The sequence below is a fragment of the Stomoxys calcitrans genome, chromosome 1, assembly GCF_963082655.1.
Source record: "Stomoxys calcitrans chromosome 1, idStoCalc2.1, whole genome shotgun sequence".
Lineage (NCBI taxonomy): Eukaryota > Metazoa > Arthropoda > Insecta > Diptera > Muscidae > Stomoxys > Stomoxys calcitrans.
The window spans coordinates 254,541,660-254,562,873 of NC_081552.1; the positions used below are offsets into that span (position 1 = coordinate 254,541,660).

The window sequence follows — 21,214 nt, forward strand, 5'->3', positions numbered from 1 at the left end:
TCCGATCTCCCGATATGACTGCCCGAAAGAGGGCGTAATTAGTATTTGATTTGACCGAAATTTTGCAGAATAATTTCTCCTATAACCTCCAAAATCCATGCAAAGTATGGTCTGAATCCTTGTCTATTGCTCCTATATAATCACTTAACCCGATTGTACTTTCTAAGCATATGCGGAAGCAATTCCTAACCAAGTTTTAACCAGTAGGGAAAGGCAAAAGTTGGGCCGAGTCGACTATATAATACCCTACACCTACCGTAGAATTAACTAGTCAGACTTTAATTTGGATACCAATTGATATCAATTTAGGATTTTGTAAGATTTTCCTACCATAGGACAATATATTTGGATTTCCACATTTTTAAAAGGCCATAGCGGATAAAATTTATGGGAGTTATAATGATGGTGCTTTTTACTGCCTTAAAAGTCCATATCGGATAAGATATACACATTGGAGCTATATCTAAATTAGGACTGATTTTAATGAAATTTTGCGCACGTATTGTAACGTCAATTTAAACGTCTCATGTAAAATCGGGCGAAAATTGTGGATTCTACAGCCTTAAGAGGCCATGTCGGATGAAAGATATATATGGTAGCTATATCTAAATCTGAACCAATTTTTATGAAATTTTGCACACATATGGAGACGTCAAATAAAGCGCCTCATGCAAAATTTTTTAAAGATCGGACCAAAATTGTGGCTTTTACAGCATTAAAAAGCCAAATCGGATGAAAGATATATATGGGAGCTATATCTAAATCTGGACCAATTTTTAAGAAATATTGCACATACATTGAGACTTCACAAAACGTCTCCACACCAAATTTGGTAAACATCGGACTAAAACTGTGGCTTCAACAGCCATAAAAGTCCATGTCGGATGAAAGATATATATGGGAGCTATATCTAAATCTGAACCAATTTTTATGAAATTTTGCACACATATGTAAACCTCAAATAAAATACCCAATGCCAAATATTGTGAAGATCGGACGAAAATTGTGGCTTCTACAGCCTTAAAAATCCATATCGGATGAAAGATAGAAATTTGGGACATACCTCTGCAATTTGGTCTAGATCGATCAAGATTTGCATATAGCTGCCATATAGTCCGATTTCTCTATTTGAGGTTTTGGGCCCATAAAAGGCGTATTTATTGTCCGATATCGCCGAAATTTAAGACAGTGGCTTGTGTTAAGCCCCTCGATATCCTTCTTCGATTTGGTTCAGATCGGTTCAGATTTGAATATAGCTGCCATATAGACAGATTTCTCGATTCCAGGTTTTGGGTCCATGAAAGGCGCATTTATTGTCCGATGTTGACGACATTTGGGACAGAGAGTTGTGTTGGGCCCTTCGAAATGCTTCTTTTATTTGACACAGATCGATTCAGTTTTGGATATAGATGTCATATAGACCGATGTCCCGATTTAAGGCTTTTGGGCCAATAAAAGGCGCATTTATTGTCCAATGTCGACGAAATTTTGGACAGTAAGTTGTGTTAGGCACTTCGACATCCTTCTTTTATTTGGCTCAGATCAGTTCAGATGTGAATATAGCTGCCATATAGATCGATCTCTCGATTTAATGTTTTGGGCCCATAAAAGGCGCACTTATTGTCCAATGTCGTCGAAATTTTTGACAGTGAGTTAAGATACTCCCCTCGACATATTTCTGCAATTTGGCGTAGATCAATGAAGATTTGCGTATAGGTGACATATAAACCGATCTCTCTATTTAAGGTTTTGGGCCTATAAAGGGCGTATTTATTGTCCGATGTCGCCGAAATTAGGGACAATGAGTAGGCCCTTCGACATCCTACTTTAATTTGGCTCAGATCAGTTCAGATATGAATATAGCTGCCATATAGGTCGATATTTCGATTTAAGGTTTTGGGCCCTTAAGAGGCGCATTTCACTGAAATTTGACACAGTGTCTTATGTTAGGCTTTTCGACATTCGTGTCGTATATGGTTCAGATCGACATATTTTTAGAAAAAGCTTATAAAAAGATCAATATTTTGTTATAGACAATTGAGCAATGACTTGTACTTATTAGTATTTGGAGCAAATCGGAACATATTTCGATATAGCTGCTATGGGGCATAAGGTATGAATTTTTCACCGGAATTTGACGAAAGGTAGTTTACGTATATACCCGAGGTGGTGGGTATCCAAAGTTCGGCCCGGCCGAAAAATGCCTTTTTGCTTGTTTTAATTCACCAAAATAACAAGTCCGTAAACCAAAAATTTTGTATGTTAAAGATTTTTATTTTTTCTTGAAACGGAGCGGGTGTGGATATTGGAAACCGCTCCGCTCCGGATTCATAAAATTTCGCTCCCGCTCCGGTAAAAATAGGCGCGGTTCGCTCCGCTCCGAATCCCTGGTGCAAGATAAAAGTAGCATTTTTCATCCGGACATCATCAAATATTGCATTGGCACGCTTTTAGTTGTTCTTCATCATTCGACCTTACAACCAAAGCATGTGTCGAAATCGACCCTACCTACTATTTGACGATCACATGAACCAGCATTGAAAATAGTCCCCATTTCAAGTAGCAAACAGCAGAATGCGGGCCTTCGACTTCAATTTTCTATCAATGGTCATTAATTGTCGTTTGTTTTAGGAAGCGTTAGTCCTCCTAACGATTTGCAAATAGGCAGGTAGGACAACGCCAACTCTAGATAGATGAGATTGGCAGGACGTTGCCAATCCAAGGTATTTCAAATGACACCAGCAGTAGGGATCCATGCGTAGAACTCACTTTCTAGCTATTTGAATTAGTAACAGGAGAATGAAAGTCGACGATTGCGATGAACAAACTCGCCTGAAATTTAATTTAAAATGTTATTAAAAAAAAAAGTTGGACTTGAATGTTTTGGTGTCATCTTTGTATTGTTTGAAAGAATCTATAAAGCGAAGAATGATGGTTGGGTCTATCTAACTCATTATCAATGATAGTGAGACACATGCTAATGTAAGTCAAAACACAAAAATTTTAAATTTTCAATTCAATTTTTTTCTGTATTTTCATAAAAAAAAAACTTTTTACTTATCCTATTTTTTTTTTTTGCAATAACAACTTTGACACTTGGGAATTTTCTACCTTCGGCAAATGTTGCCAAAAGTAGAGGGAGATTTTGTAACGGGATTGGGAATTGGGAGGGAAGGATAGGTAGTCGAAGGATTCCAAAGGAGGGATTTGGGTTGGGGGATTATAGGATTTTAGGAAGCGAGGTAAGATTTGGATTCATTAACAATCTGCTAACAACTTCTTAGGCAACGGGCAAATGGGCACCGGAGGGTTGGAAACCGTTCTCATCGGCGACGTATTCGACGGTGTAGGTTTGGCCATCATCAGCAACGAAGCTGTAGGAGCCCTTGACGGAGATAGCTTCTTGTTCGGAGCCAGCGTTCTTCAATTGACCTTGAGCTTCGGCTTTAGCACCATCGCTGGTTTCCCAACTGCAAAGAGCAAAGAAAGGAAATGGGATTAGTATTTGAAGTAATCGTTAGCCAAACTTCCCAAGCTTTTTCCCCTTATTGTCAAATACTTACGCAAAGTTGAAGTTTTCGGGTCCAACATCGGATTCGCTTCTGACGATTTCAACTTCGGCGGGTGCGGCCAAGGCAACGGCGAAGAGGGCAACGAAGACAATGAGGAATTTCATTTTGATTCTTGGTTTGGGAGGGGATTGTTGGTGCGTGGCTTACAAGAAGAGTTGCTACAGTTGAATGATGCCAAACCTAGAACTGCCTTGACCATTTATACTCATCCGAAATTTCAAAGTGGCCATTTACATAAATGTTTCAGTATTGAAATTAGATTTAAATCTAGAAACAAAACCAAATGTAAGAATCCACACAAGTGAATTTAGTATCTAAAACAACATCAACAACAACATCACCCAGGAGGAGACCTCATCAATATTCAACAATAAAGTTTAGGCCCAGCCAGCATAAATAAGTAACCAGAACCTAACTGACCAACCAACCAACCAACGACCAAGCAGCTCGATAATAAGGCTGCCTCACACCAAACGGCAGCAGCCAGCAACCGCTATGGCCAATGAAGAAAATGCGTGCAAAAATGGTAACATCATCGAACTTTTTTTTATGGCTCATAGGCATAATTTTAGTTAAAACAAACTCCAAAGCAACAAAAACCCGTACTACAAGATCGTACCTCAAAGAAAAGGCCCAGAAAACTTGTACTGAGAATATGCGCAGACGCACGTGTGCTTCAATGAAAAACAAAAACATCGTAGGATTGAAATGCAATCTTCTTGTTTTCGTTTTGGTCACACAAAGGTCATCTTCCTCCACACACAAGACAAGTCTGACCGGACCCCATCTGTGTTTTTGGACAAAACAAAAAAAAAACACAAAAAAGTGATCTCGTTAAAGTAGCAACTAGGCCCAATTTGGTTGGCGTCCAAGCCAACAGAACCAAGCGCCGCATCATCATCATCATGGTTATTAACCATTTTAATCAGGCAGATTATCTGCGTCATCCCCCACCTCTGACGATAAGAGCTAAGCAATGAGAGCATCATGTACTAATCGTAAGCATGATGGTGTTGCTGATGCTTGCTTATCAGGAAGAGGGTGTTTTTTCTTCAAGCATCTTTATTTCCCTATCCAGATGTGCCCAAGAGGCAAAAAATAATCGCATGGATTTTTAAATAATTTTCCCTCCATGCTGGCTGGTTATGCTTTATGCCCCAACCAGTTTCTTTCGTTGTGGTCTTTGATTCTTGGACTCTTGCTATTTTTTTTTCTTAACATTTCACATGAATTAATTAACGGCCTAAAAGTTTTTAAGCTAAACTAAACACAAAACAACACCACGGGTGATGACCACTGCTAGTAGCAGTTTCTGTTTCTGCTGCTGCTGCCGCCTCCAATGGTAGTACGACCGGCATGACCTTGAAATATTCCATTTTTGTTAGTTCTTTTTTTCGATTTTGTTTTTGACGTCGTCGTTTGATTTTATGTATTTTTTTTTTTTGTTTTGTTCTTGTGTTAAGTCTAATTTGTATTAATCTGCCATTGACTATTTACTAAATTAATAGATTTTATAGTTTCTTTTTCCACATAGTGGAATACTAAATACAAGGTGGTCCAAAAGTTTCAGCTACTACGGCACATTGTGGCCAAATAGAAAATTTCGCACATTTGCAATTGAATTAAACTTAATCAAGTAAAAAGGCGTTAAGTTCGGCCGTGCCAAACTTTGGATACCCACCACCGCGGACATAAATGTAAACAACCTTTCATCAAAATCCGGTAAAAAATGCATACCTTATGCCCCTTAGCAGTTATATCGAAATATGTTCCGATTTGGACCAAATACAAATTATTTCAAGTCATTGTTCTATTGTGTATAACCAAATATTGTTCCTTTTAGTAGCTATATCTAATAATAAACCGATCTGAACCATATACCATACGGATGTCGAAAAGCCACTGTGTCAAATTTCAGTAAATTCGGATTATAAATGCGCCTTTTATGGGGTCAAGACTTTAAATCGAGATATCGGTCTATATGGCAGCTATATCCAAATTTGGACCGATTTGGGCCAAGTTGCAGAAAAATGTCGAAGGGCCTAACACAACTCACTGTCCCAAATTTCGGCGAAATCAGACAATAAATGCACCTTTGAAGGACCCAAAACCTTAAATCAAGAGAGCGTCCATATGACAGCTATATCCAAATCTGGACCGATCTGTGCCATATTTCAGAAGTATGTCTAGGGGCTAAAATTACCTCACTGTCCCACATTTCTGCCACATGGGACAATAAATACGCCTTTTATGGCCCCAAAAATTCAAATTGAGAGGTCGGTCTATATGGCAGCTATATTCAAATCGCGAGATCGGTCTTTATGACAGCTATATTCAAGTATGGACCGATCTATGCCATATTGCATAGGTATCTCAAGGGGCTAAACTTAACTCACTGTCCCAAATTGCGGCGACATCGGACAATAAGTGCGACTTTTATAGCCCCAAAACCTAAAATCGAGAGATCGGTCTATATGGCAGCTATATCCAAATCTGGACCGATGTGGGCCAAATTGAAGAAGGATGTCGAAGGGCCTAACACAACTCACTGTCCCGAATTTCGGCAGCTATATCCAAATCTGGACCGATGTGGGCCAAATTGAAGAAGGATGTCGAAGGGCCTAACACAACTCACTGTCCCGAATTTCGGCGACATCGGACAAAAAATGCGTCTTTTATGGGCCCAAAACCTTAAATAGAGGGATCGGTCTATATGCACCTATATCCAAATCTGAACCGATCCTAGACAAATTGAAGAAGTATGTTGAAGGGCCTAACACAACTCACTGTCCCAAAATTTCGGCTACATTGGGCAATAAATTTGCCTTTTATGAGCCCATAACCTTAAATAGAGAGATCGGTCCATATGGTACCTATATCCAAATCTGGACCGATCCTAGCCAAATTGAAGAAGTATGTCGAAGGGCCTGAAACAACTCACTGTCTCAAATTTCAGCAAAATCGGACAACAAATGTGGCTTTTATGGACCTGAGACCCAAAATCGACAGATCGGTCTATATGGCAGCTATATCCAAATCTGAACCGATCAGAGCCAAATTGACAAATGATGTAACGTGGCATAGCACAACTCACTATTTCAAATTTCATCAAAATCGGATAATAAATGTGGCTTTTATGGGCCTAAGATCCTAAATCGGAGGATCGGTCTATATGGCAGCTATATCCAAATCTGGACCAATCTGGTCCAAATTGAGAAGGGATGTCGAAGGGCCTAACTGAACTCACTGTCCTAAATCTTGGCAAAATCGGACAATAAATGCGCCTATTATGGGCGCAAGGCCTTAAATCGAGAGATCGGTCTATATGGCAGCTATATCCAAATCTGGACCGATCTGAGCCAAATTGACGAAGGATGTCGAGTGACCTAACACGACTCACTGTCCCAAAATCGGATAATATATGTGGATTTTATCTATATCAAGATATAGTTCGACAAAGCCCATCTTCGAACTTAACCTGCTTATGGACAAAAAAGTAATCTGTGCAAAGTTTTAGCTCAATATCTCTATTTTTAAAGACTGTACCGTGATTTCAACAGACAGACGAGCAAACGGACGGACATGTCTAGATTTTCTAAGATTTTTACGCTGATCAAGAATATATGTACTTTATAGGGTCGGAAATGGATATTTCGATGTGTTGCAAACGAAATGACAAAATGAATATGGTGGGTATAAGAATGAATACAAATCGACATCTTGCTAAAAATTTTAACAAAAGCAAATAAAATCGTGCAAAGTTCGGCCGGGCCTGGGCGAATCTTTTATATCCTCCACCATGGATCGAATTTGTCGAGTTCTTTTTTTACGCTATCTCTGTTGTGCTGTTTCAGACTATAGACCGATGCTGTTTCAGGCTATAGCCCGTTTCAGACCATATTTGACATGTATGTTGAAGGTCATGGGTTAAACCGTTGTACAATATTTCAGCCAAATCGGATATTAATTGCGCCCTCTAGAGGCTCAAGAAGTCAAGATGCCATATTGGTTTATATGACAGCAATATCAGGTTATGGACCGATTCGCACCATACTCAGCACAATTGTGGGAAGTCATAACAACACACGTCATGCCAAATTTCAGCCAAATCGGATAGGAATTGCGCCCTCTAGAGCCTCAAGAAGTGAAATAGAGAGATCGGTTTATATGGGAGCTGTATCATGCTATAGAACGATTCGGACCACGTTGGAGGTTACGGGAGAAGCGGTTGTTCAAAATTCTAGCCAAATTGGATAATAATTACGCCTTCTAGAGGCTTACGAGGTCAAGATCCCAGATCGGTTTATATGGCAGCTATATCAGGTTATGGATCGATGTGAACCATACTTGGCACAGTTGTTGGAAGTTAGAGCAAAACACGTCATGAAAAATTTCAGCCAAATCGGATAATAATTGCGACCTCTAGAGGCTCAGGAAGTCAAGCCTCAAGATCGTTTTATATGGCAGCTATACCAGGTTATGGACCGATATGGCCCATTTACAATCCCAACCGACCTACACTAATAAGAAGTATATGTGCAAAATTTCAAGCGGCTAGCTTTACTTCTTCGAAAGTTAGTGAGCTTTCGACAGACAGACGGACGGACAGACGGTCGGACATGGCTAGATCGACATAAAATGTCTCGATGATCAAGAATATATATATACTTTATGGGGTCTCAGACGAATATTTCGAGTAGGTACAAACAGAATGACGCAATTAGTATACCCCATCCTATGGTGGAGGGTATAAAAAATTGCTAAAAATGATCAATGGCTTGACAAATATACGATAAGTTGTACCAAATATGAAATGTTCAAATCGTACCAGGAGGAGAAAAAAAAGGACTTAAATGCTGTAATTGGTACTATTTAGCACTTTCTTTATGTATTGAACTAAAGATTTGAAATTTCGGACACAGGCACATCTTGGCAGTATGTACCAGACGAATAGAAAGTTTTGTTTATATTCGCACATTTTGGTTCTAAAACGTAAAATATTACACCTTTTTTACGGATTGAGCTACAGCTCTGAAATTTGGATGTTAAATACAGCACTATGTAACGCAGCACTAAAGTTAAATACAGCACTACGTACCGAGCGTCAAGAAGATTTTTTTGATATGCGTTCATTTTGGAACTAAAAAGTGGTACTTTTTATATATAACTTTACCCCGATTTAAGATCTTGGGCCCAATAAATAGAGCATTTATCGCCCGATTTCGTTGAAGTTTGCCAAAGTGATTTAACTTTGACCTCTTGACAGCCGTTCCGGCTGCATTTTTCACCGGACTATTACGAAAAGTGGTTTATAAATATATCGGAGGTGGCCGGTATTCCAAGTTCGGCCAAATATAATGCGATTTTAGTTGTTTCAAATTTCAATGATATTTTCTTGAAAAGAATTAAAAATTTTGTTTCTAGACTTCAATTTTTCGAAATTTCAAAAGTCAAGAAACAGATTCAAATATTCAAAATTTTGTTTCTTAACTTGAATTTTTCTTTTTTTTTTTTTGTTATTTGTTGTGGTTTCGCTGCACTGTTATCTTAACCATAGTGCGGATGACTCTGATGTCAAATTTTATACGGTTGTATATATTTTTTTCTGTTTTAGATTTATACATAATTCATAGGGTTAATTCTGGGATTTTGGCATTTTTGTTAGTCTGTGCTTTGTTTTTGTTTCACTCAGGTTCATTAATTAAAACTAAAACAAGTTTAAGAAAACACGCATAACAATAAGAACGTACATGTCATCATTATCGACCGGCTTGAAATCTAAAATTTCCAAATAGTATTCCAACAGTCTGTGTACAAAGTACGGTTTTCTTAAATTCCTTCAAAGGGGAACATTTCCGAACAGTGGTCTCGGTGAATACCCTTATGCTGCTGCACTTGAAACGAAACATCAGACAAATCTGTGTGCCCAAATGGCATTCAAAATTAAAAGTAAACGGGTTAATTCAGATATAGCCAGTTATTAATAACCGCTTTTGACCAGTTTATAAAAGGATGCAACGTCAAGATCTTAGTAATGTTTTCAATGAAGGGCTTTTAAATCGTACGTACTTTCAAATAAAGTTATGGTGCAGATTAAGGATTGATAGCCCATTGCGATATAGACTGCTGATAAATCGTTCAACTCGTCGCTGGCTTACAGGGTTATGATGGATTGATATCAAAAGATGCGATTAAGGAAAACAATCGAAATTTGTTAGTGGAAATCTCATGTGTGTCTTCCTTTCCATTAGTGAACTTAGGAAGAGTCTGGGGGAATAAACATTTGAAATATGATTTTTTGTGATGAAAAGTTATTTTCAAGAAATAAGATTTCTTGAAACTAAACGATTTTATATATATAATTTTTCAATTGAAATTCAATTTCCAAAAGTCTGACAAAAATAATCAAATATTCAACAAAATCAGACTTTTTGGATTTTCAATATTTTCAGAGTTGTACAGTCCGTAAAACTGTCGTGATTTTTAAAATAGAAGATTCGGAACATGAAAAAGAATTTTTTTTTTTACGAAGTATAAAAGTAGGTCCAGAGAAGCGCGTCCTGTCCAGCAAGTAAAAAAATAATAAAAGGGTTTCTCAATTTTTTCAAAGCTAAAATGGGTTCAAACTTGATATGCAAACAATTTAACAAAAGAAGATTGCCATACAGCTGCAACTATTTTTGTAAAATAGTAATTAAAAACAAGTAAAAGCGTGCTAAGTTCGGCCCGGCCGAATCTTATATGCCGTCTACCATGGATCGTATTTGTCGAGTTCTTTTACCGGTATCTCTTTTTAAGCAAACAAAGGATAAACAAGTAAAAAGGCGTTAAGTTCGGCCGGGCCGAACTTTGGATACCCACCACCTCGGAAATATATGTAAACCACCTTTCGTCAAAATCCGGTGCAAAACTCATACCTTATGCCCCACAGTAGCTATATCAATATATGTTCCGAATTGGACCAAATACTAATAAGTAAAAGTCATTGTTCAATTGTATATAACAAAATATTATTCTTTTTAGTAGCTATATCTTAAAATAAACCGATCTGAACTATATACGACACGGATGTCGAAAAGCCTAACATAAGTCAGTGTGTCAAATTTCAGTGCAATCGAATTAAAAAGCGCCTTTTATGTGGCCAAGACTTTAAATCGAGAGATCGGTCCATATGGCAGCTATATGCAAATCTTGATCGATGTAGACCAAATTGCAGATATATGTGGAGGGACTTAACTTAGCTCTTTGTCCCAAATTTCGGCATCATCGGACAATAAATGCGCCTTTTATGGCCCCAAAACCTAAAACCGAGAGATCGGTCTATATGTCAGCTATATTCAAATCTGAACCGATCTGAGCCATATTGACGGAGGATGTCGAAGGGCCTAAGACAACTCACTGCCCCAAATTTCAGCAAAATGCGATAATAAAAGTGGCTTTTATGGGCCTAAGACCTTAAATTGGAGGATAGGTCTATATGGCAGCTATATCCAAATCTGAACCGATCTAGGCCATATTGACGGAGGATGTCGAAGGGCCTAACACAACTCACTGTCCCAAATTTCAGCAAAATCGGATAATAAATGTGGCTGTTATGGGCCTAAGACCCTAAATCGTAGGATCGGTCTATATGGCAGCTATATCCAAATGTGGACCGATCTGAGCCAAATTGGCGGAGGATGTCGAAGGGCCTAAAATAACTCACTGGCCCAAATTTCAGCAAAATCGGATAATAAATGTGGCTGTTATGGGCCTAAGACCCTAAATCGGAGGATCGGTCTATATGGCAGCTATATCCAAATGTGGACCGATCTGAGCCAAATTGGCGGAGGATGTCGAAGGGCCTAACACAAATCACTGTCCCAAATTTCAGCAAAATCGGATAATTAATGTGGCTTTTATTGGCCTAAGACCCTAAATCGGCGGTTCGGTCTATATGGGGGCTATATCAAGATATAGTCCGATATAGCCCATCTTCGAACTTAACCTGCTTATGGACAAAAAAAGATTCTGTGCAAAGTTTCAGCTCAATATCTCTATTTTTGAAGACTGTAGCGTGATTTCAACAGACAGACGGACGGACATGTCTAGATCGTCTTAGATTTTTACGCTGATCAAGAATATATATACTTTATAGGGTCGGAAATGGATATTTCGATGTGTTGCAAACGGAATGACAAAATGAATATACCCCCATCCGTCGGTGGTGGGTATAAAAAAAGAATTGCTATGCTATTGGAGCTATATCAAGTTATGGTCAAATTCGGAACATAATTGAATTGAATGTTAGAGACCACAGAAGAAGTCATTATGTAAAATTTCAGCCCAATCGAATAGGCGCCCTTAAGGGGCTCAAGAAATAAAATAGGGAGATTGGTTTACAGGGGAGCTGTATCAGACTATAACCGATAACCATATTTGATACGTATATTGAAGGTCATGGGAGAAGCCGTTGTGCAACATTTTAGCCAAATCGGAAAATAATTGCGCCCTCTAGAGGCTGAAGAAGTCAAGATCCCAGATCGGTTCATATGGCAGCTGTATCAGGTTATGGACCGATTGGAACCATATTTGCCATAGCTGTTGGAAGTCATAACAAAACACCTCATGCAAAATTTTAGCCAAATTGGATAATAATTGAGCCCTCTAGTGGCTCAAGAAGTCAAGACCCCAGATCGGTTTATATGGCAGTTACATCAGGTTATGGACCAATTTAAACTATTCTAAGCACAGTTATTGGAAGTCATAACAAAACACCTCATGCAATATTTCAGCCAAATTGGATAATAATTGCGCCCTCTAGTGGCTCAAGAAGTCAAGACCACAGATCGGTTTATATGACAGCTATACCAGGTTATGGACCAATTTCAACCAAAATTAGCACACTTGTTAGATGCAGCTATATCAACACATGGACCGATATGATCCACTTACAATCCCAACTGACCTACACTAATAAGAAGTATTTGTGCAAAATTTCAAGCGGCTAGTTTTACTCCTTCGAAAGTTAGCGTGCTTTCGACGGACAGACGGACGGACATGGCTAGATCGACTTAAAATATCTTGACGATCTAGAATTTATATACTTTATGGGGTCTTTTTCGAGTATTCCATGGAGTTACAAACAGAATGATGAATTAAGTATAAGAAGTATAAAAAAAGTATAAAAAGTTGGAAAATTGGTCATCTTTAAAATTTTTTTCGTGATCTTTGATCTCTATTTATTTCGTCTTCTAGAACTTGTAACCTATTCTCTGCATCGACATCTTGCATATGTGTTCCCATAATCTTAGCTTTAATTACGTTTCTGCATGTTTAACTGAAAGCTTTTAAGGTAGCCTAGAACCTTGGCTATATTGCGGGGGTGCTCAAAACTAAAATTTTCTTTAAAGAGTAACTCACGCATACAATTTCACTTTCGTTTTGTGCACCTTTGCTATAATGTGTTTTTTATTTCATAAATCAGAGGTAAGGGCCTGGGAATATAAAGCAAATCTTCAGTGAAAGGGCAATCTACAAAACATCTTTGAATTATACTTAACTACAATTGTTATGCAAATTAATGACGGTCATCAAGACAAGAATTGCAATATGTAGAACAAATATCCAAAATTCTAAAATAAAACCAGTAAGGAAAGGCAAAAGTCGGGCGGAGTCAACTTTATAATACCCTACATCGACCCTACATTTATAAATTCGGGCAATATATAAATATATATGCATATGAGAGCTATATCTAAATCTGAACCGACTATTAAACAGATCGTTTGAAAATTGTTGTTACTACGGCCATATAAGTGCAATCTGGCTATAAATATGTATGGGTGATACATCCAAATGTGAACCGATTTTGATGAAATCTCGCACATATGTTAAGTGTAAATCGGGTGATTCATATATATGGGAGCTATATCCAACTCTGAACCGATTTTGATGAAATCTAGCAGATATGTTAAGATCAGTAGAAAAAACAATCCGTGCGAAATTTGTTGCAGATCGGTTGAAAATTTTAGCTACTGGGGCCATTTAAGTGCAAATCGGGCGACACATATATATGGGAGCTATATCCAAATCTGAACCGATTTGAATGAAATCTAGCACACATGTTAAGATCAGAAACAAAACAACCCGTGCCAAATTTTGTGCAGATCGGTTACAAATTGTGTTTGTTACAGCCTTATAAGTGTAAATCGGGCGATACATATATATTGGAGCTATATCCAAATCTGAATCCAGATCTGATGAAATCTGGAAGATATGCCAAGATCAGTAGCAAAACAATCCGTGCGAAATTTTGTGCAGATCGGTTGAAAACTTTAGCTACTAGGGTCATTTAAGTGCAAATCGGACGATACATATATGTATAAGAAAGCTATATCTAAATCTGAACCGATTTTTATCAAAATCAATAACGTTCGTCCTTGGGCCAAAAAAGTGATATGTGCTAAATTTCGTGATGATTGGACAACAAATACGACCTGCACTATGATTACAAAAATACATGGACACACAGACGGACATGGCTAAATCGAATCAAAAAGTGATTCTAGGTCGATCGGTATACTTATCATTGGGTCTAGTTCTTCTCCTTCTTAGCGTTGCAAACAAATGCACAAACTTATAATACCCTGTACCACAGTGGTGCTGCAGCGTATAACAAGTAAAAGCGTGCTAAGTTCGGCCGGGCCGAATCTTATATACCCTCCACCATGGATCGCATTTGTCGACTTCTTTGCCCGGCATCTCTTCTTAGGCAAAAAAGCATATAAGAGAAGATATGCTCTGCTATTAGAGCGATATCAAGATATGGTCCGGTTTGAACCACAATTAAATTATATTTTGGAGAAGTGTGTAAAATGTCAGCCAATTCGAATAAGAATTGCGTCCTTTGGGGGCTCAAGAAGTAATTTAGAGAGATCGATTTAAAAGGGAGCTGTATCAGGCTATAGACCGATTCAGACCATAATAAACACGTATGTTGATAGTCATAAGAGGATCCGTCGTACAATTTCAGGCAAATCGGATAGTAGTTGCGACCTCTAGAAGCTCAAGAAGTCAAAATCCCAGATCGGTCTATATGGCAGCTATATCAGGTTATTAACCGATTTGAACCTTAGGTGACACAGTTGTTGAAAGTAATAATAAAATACGTCATGCAAAAATTCAGCCAAATCGGATAGGATTTGCGCCCTCTAGAGGCTCAAGAAGTCAAGACCCAAGATCGGTTTATATGACAGCTATATCAGGTTATGGACCGATTTGAACCATACTTGACGCAGTTATTGAATATCATATCAAAATACTTTGTGCAAAAATTCATTCGAATCGGATAGGAATTGCGCCCTCTAGAGGCTCAAGAAGTCAAGACCCAAGATCGGTTTATATTACAGCTATATCAGGTTATAGACCGATTTGAACCATACTTGATACAGTTGTTGAATATAATAACAAAACACGTCGTGCAAAAATTCATTCAAATCGGATAAGAATTGCGCCCTCTAGAGGCTCAAGAAGCCAAGACCCAAGATCGGTTTATATGGCAGCTATATCAGGTTATAGACCGATTTGAGCCACACTTGGCACAGTTGTTGAATATCATAACGAAACACGTCATCCAAAATATGGCAGCTATATGAAAATATGGACCGATATAGCCCATTTACAATACCAACTGACCTACACCTATAAGAAGTATTTCTGCAAAATTTCAAGCGGCTAGCTTTACTCCTTAGAACGTTAGCGTGCGTTCGACAGACAGACGGACGGACGGACAGACGGGCGGACATGGATAGACCGACTTAAAATGTCACGACGACCAAGAATATATATATTTAATGGGGTCTCAGACGAATATTTCGAGTAGTTACAAACAGAATGACGAAGTTAGTATACCCCCATCCTATGGTGGAGGGTATAAAAATACAAACAAAATTTCCTAGGACAAAGGTGACAAACTTTAAGGAATTTTCAATAGGTCCCAAGGCCATGCATGGTACTCATTATTGGTCATAACTTAGTTAAGACCTCAGCTATTCCCATTCAAAGCTACAAAACTTCTTGCAATGCCAAGAAAGCTTAGGGAGAACTGTAAATTTTCTTGTCAAATTCACGATTATCGCAACATTTGAAAGATTATTAAAGGCGCTATTACACGGCATGTAGATGTCATATGACGTGTCACTTATTGTATTCATATGTAGTTGAAAATGTTTGTCAAAATTGTCAATTTACACACGATTCATCATTTTTGCTATCACACCTGTATGTTATTTTCGTATGACCTAACCTATTGTAAAAATTTTAGTAAAAGTTTTTTTTTATAATAATCATTGTTAATAATAATAATAATTGTTAAAGTTGTGAGAAAGCTGATTAAATCATAAATTTGTAAAAACAATTTAATTCAGGGTTGCTTTCATTCGACTGACAACAAAAACAGCTGATTTCGTTATGTTTTTGTCAGAAGAAATAGAGCACGCTCTAATCGAAACATATTACATGTGCTATTTTGAAAAGTGATTTTCAAATGTTAATCTCGTTTGTATCACACGACATGTAGAACTCAATATGTGCTAAATTTGACATGTCATAAGATGAATACATGCCGTGTAATAGAGCCTTAACCTTTATGATCACAATATAATGATCCGAATCGATGAATAATTCGACAATGAATAGGTGGCTGTCGTCAATCATTGCTCGTTCTGGTTACATACACGTGACATAATGAATATCCCGTTTTCATAGCAGTCTAATAGCCTGAATGCATGGAAACCTGGTTCATTGAAAATTGTTGCTGCCCTGTTCCCAATTGAGAGACAAAATGTATAAATTATAGCTTACATCGAGCCCAAAGCCATAGTTTATTTTATGCTCCTATACCTTGTAGTGTCTTAGGGCATAGAAGCATTTAACAGCATTCTTGACTTTATTATCCTTTTAGGTTTTTCACTTTCTTTATTCAAACAACTTAAATTTTATCGTAGTTTTCTCTTGTCTATCATGCCATTTCAAGTGTCATTCGTTAAACACGTGATTCTTCCAAATGACATTTCAAGTTTTATCTATGCATGTATCTACATATGTACACATATTATATAATGTTTGTTTACCACATCGTCTGATACAAATATTCTGGGAAGCTATAAAAAGATGAACTGAACTATTAGATTAATGTCAAACAAGTTTTGTTATTTTGTTTGTGCGCAGCTTATTCGGAATACGGAATTTTTATACAAGCCAAAAACAACAACTCAACTGTTACCAAGAGTGGTTCGTTTGTATGGCTTTCGATATGTGTTGGCCACATTTTTGTTAATACCATTTTTTCACTTTTCTTGATTAGGCATTTTCGAACATCCCAACTCAAAAATCCGCAATAAAATTCAATATTATATGCAAATCCCATAAGTCTACAGCGGGAATATCTGAAAAGGTTTTTGAATACCAAGGTCTTTGATCCCTTTTATTCTTTTGCTAAAAGAAAGGAATATGATTATAAAAATAAATTTGCCATTAAAAGAAGAACGAACTAACGATTCCAATTCCAATTTCCATTCCATTTTATGACAGTCAACAAACAAAAGTAACGAATTGGCAAATGCCAAAAGGCAAAAGGCATACAATTTATCCCTATTCCGCAGTCTTTAGACAATATTTCGTTGGTTTTTAAGACAGGTTGTATACACCCGAGAGAAGCAAGTGGGAAAACTTGGCTTTGTTGATTTTGTTCAATATATTTATATTATTGCGGATACAATTGCAATGCAAATTTGCTTTTCACATTCCACTAAGGAATAGTGAACAAAATGTCAATCAGATATTTCTTTGAAAAAAAAAGAAGTCAAGTAAAAAGACGTTAATTTCGACCGGGCCGGATGTCGAAGGACCTAACATAAGTCACTGTCCCAATTTTCGGCGAAATCGGACAATAAATGCGCCTTTTACGACCCCAAAACCTTAAATCGAGAGATTGGTCTATATATCAGCTATGTCCCAATCTGAGCCAAATTAAAGAAGAATGTCGAAGGGCCTAACGCAACTCACTGTCCTAAATTTCAGCAAAATTGGATAATAAATGTGGCTTTTATGGGCCTTAAACCCTAAATCGGTGGGTCGGTCTATATGAGGGCTATATCAAGATATAATCCGATATGGCCCATCTTCGGACTTAACCTGCTTATTGACAAAACAAGGATCTATGCGAAATTTCAGCTCCATATCCCCATTTTTAAAGACTGTAGCGTGATTTTAACGACAGACGGACGGACATGGCTAAATCGTCTTAAATTTTTACGCAGATCAAGAATATACATACTTTATAGGGTCGGAAATGGATATTTCGATGTGTTTCAAACGGAATGACAAAGTGAATATACCCCCATCCTCCGGTGGTGGGTATAAAAGTTAAAAGAACTTTCTTTAAGGATAAACATTTTGTCTGTTTGCGCTCTTTAGTGAAATTTTTTCCAAGCGCGAAATTTCATTAAATTATACCCCCATCCTCCGGTGGTGGGTATAAAAGTCAAAAGAACTTTCTTTAAGGATAAACATTTTGTCTGTTTGCGCTCTTTAGTGAAATTTTTTCCAAGCGCGAAATTTCATTAAAATTTTATTTAAAGACAAAATTTATTTCAAAGACTAAATTTCAGAAAAACTGTCCTTTACGTTGGAATTCCAACAATATTTTCTCCAAAGACTCAATTTTACTAAAATTTCCTCTATAGGCACAACTGTCAAAACATTTTCATTTGCAGTACTAATTTCTTCGCTAAGTGAAAGAAGATTAGACAACACGCCTCCTAGAGGGACGTGGGCCTTAATTCGTGACTCCATCAAAAATTTTCGAATTTCATCGAAAATCCATTAAAAATCGAAATATCTCATTAACTATGCGTCGTAGAGGAAAGGGGCCTTAGTTCGCGACTAATTCAAAAAATTTCAGAATTTCATCGAAAATCCATTAAAAATCGAAATTTCACCTGGGAAACTTAAAATGGCTGTATCTCCTTTACTATGCGTCCTAGAGGAAAATGGGCCTCAATTCGTGACTCCATCAAAAATTTCAAAATGTCATCAAAAGTCCACTAAACATCGAAATTTCACTTGGAAAACTTAAAATAGCTGTATCTCTTTAACTATGCCTCCTAGAGGGAAATGGGACTTAATTCGTGACTATCAAAAAATTCAGAATTTCATCGAAAATCCACTAAAATCGAAAAACTTAAAATGGCTGTATCTCCTTAACTATGCGTCTTAGAGGGAAATGGACCTTAATTCGTGACTCAATCAAAAAATTCAAAATTTCATCGAAAATCCACTAAAAATCGAAAAACTTAAAATGGCTGTATCTTCTTAACTATGCGTCGTAGAGGGAAATGGACCTTAATTCGTGACTCAATCAAAAAATTCAAAATTTCATCGAAAGTCTACTTAAAATCGAATCATTAACGTAGAGGGAAATGGACCTCAAGAATTCTTGACTTCATCAAAAATTTCAGAATTTCATCGAAAATCCTCTTAAAATCGAAATTTCCCCTGGAAAACTTAATATGGCTGTATCTCTTAAACTATGCCTCGTAGAGGGAAATGGGCCTTAATTCGTGACCTCATAAAAAATTTCAGAATTTCATCGAAAATCCACTAAACATTGAAATTTCACTTGGAAAACTTAAAATGGCTTATCTCCTAAACTAAGCTGCCTAGAGGGAAGTGGGCCTTAATTCGTGACTCCATAAAAAAATTCAGAATATCATCGAAAATCCATTATAAATCTAAATTTCACTTGGAAAACTTAAAATGGCTATGTCTCCTTAACTATGCGTCCTAGAAGGAAATGGGCCTTAATTCGTGACTCCATCAAAAAATTCAGAATTTCATCGAAAAACCATTAAAAAATCGAAATTTCACCTGGAAAACTTAAAATGACTGTATCTCCTAAACTATGCGTCCTAGAGGGAGATGGGATTCGTGATTTTATCGAAAAATTTAGAATTTCATCGAAAATCCATTAAAAATCGAAATTTGACTTAAATTTCCAAAGAAAAATTTCAGCGGAATTTTTTTAAGCGAAATTTTCTTTAAAGATGAAAATGAAATAATTTTTTTTGCAATGACAAAATGTCCATTTATGGGCCAAACCGTGTTCATTTGAGAAAAATGTGATGAAATAAGGTTTTTATAATTACAATTAATGCACTTATAAAGGTGTTTTTAAACACATTGTTGTCAGTCATACAATAATCACATGATTAGAACCTTAGGATATCATAATTCAAGAACGTTTGATTTGTATAAGATAAATCGATCCATTTTAGAAACCCTAAAGAAAATACTCTTTGAAACCTTGAAAAGTTTATTACTGACACAAATACTTATTAAAAAAAGAAAATGCGTTTTATACATTTTCCTCTATTTACCTGGGCTGTGCAGTTAAGCATCATGTGCACGTGCCGCCGACAAGAAGGCGTCAACAACATGCACACACTGGTAACAGCTGAAAACCATGCAAACCATTCCCATGTCGCAGAAACATATCAAACACTCAATGTGATGTACGCATTTTCCAAGAAAGATCGTGGATGGTAGGAAGAAAAACAAGTAAGAGTGTGCTAAGTTCGGCCGGGCCGAATCTTATATACCCTCCACCATGGATCGCATTTGTCGAGTTCTATGTGCGGTATCTCTTTTTAGGCAAACAAAATTTCAGCCTAAATGTACCTAAATGTACAAATTTTCAAAAACTCTTACTCAATCTTTACAGATTGAGTAAGAGGACTGAAAATTGGCATGTAGACACAAGTAGGCAGTACTATTTCTCTAATTTTCCTGTACAAAGCCCACCCATTTCGTAAATTTTTGGGACTTTTTTTAGTACCTAAATGTACAAATTTTCAAAAACTCTTCTAGACGTCCAATTGAGTTTGCTTTGGTGTACCTAAGTTCCAAAATTCAAAGCTCTAGATCAATTTACAAATTGGGGCACTAAATGTACTATTTCTCCCACCTTCGGTACCAATTTGAAAAATTTTTGCCACCAAATCTTTTTTTTTCGTGACGCTCTTTAATTTGAGCCCAAAATCATAATTCTAGGCCTATGCGTTCGTGCTGGGTAAAAACACACAATTTCGTCCTTTTTGGTTCTTTTTAGTACCTAAACGTATGAATGAAAAAGGGGCAAATGTCTCAAATACTATCGCCCAAAAATAAAAAAATGGTTCTTTCTATTTTTTTGCTTTTTTAGGTCATACAACATATCCCATTTTTCGCTGCAAAAACAGCTTTAAGAGCAGGCCTTATTTAATTGGTGCTGTTGCAGGCCAGTCCAAAACACTGTATTTGTAGGACTCGTAAAAGGACATATTTTGCAGGCCCTTCAGCAGGCGTATATCGATCAATGGCAGGTGCATGACATCGTGCCAATGACACACAATGTTATTTTGAAATGGTGTTTACATTTGTGTGGAAGTACTGGCATCTGTCTTTGCAGTCACATGTATATGCATCTATTTCGCTTCTTTCTTCCTTTGATGAACAAACATTGTTGTATGCTTTAATTCAATTTATTACCAAACTTATTCTAAACTTTTTCACTTGCAACATTTAACTACAAACTTAAATTCAGATAATACTATTTTCCATTT

General features: G+C 37.1%; 1 protein-coding gene across 1 annotated transcript; it reads right to left on the reverse strand.

The window, feature by feature from the left end:
• Positions 1-3,204: 3,204 nt before the first annotated feature.
• On the reverse strand, positions 3,205-3,703 carry LOC106093932 (larval cuticle protein 65Ag1-like). The gene is made up of 2 exons (XM_013261095.2): positions 3,564-3,703; positions 3,205-3,470 (listed from the first exon to the last, which is right to left on the reverse strand). The coding sequence occupies exons 1-2, from the start codon at positions 3,674-3,676 to the stop codon at positions 3,281-3,283; spliced, it is 303 nt and encodes a 100-aa protein (XP_013116549.1). The 5' UTR covers positions 3,677-3,703; the 3' UTR covers positions 3,205-3,280.
• Between the last annotated feature and the right edge of the window lie 17,511 nt (positions 3,704-21,214).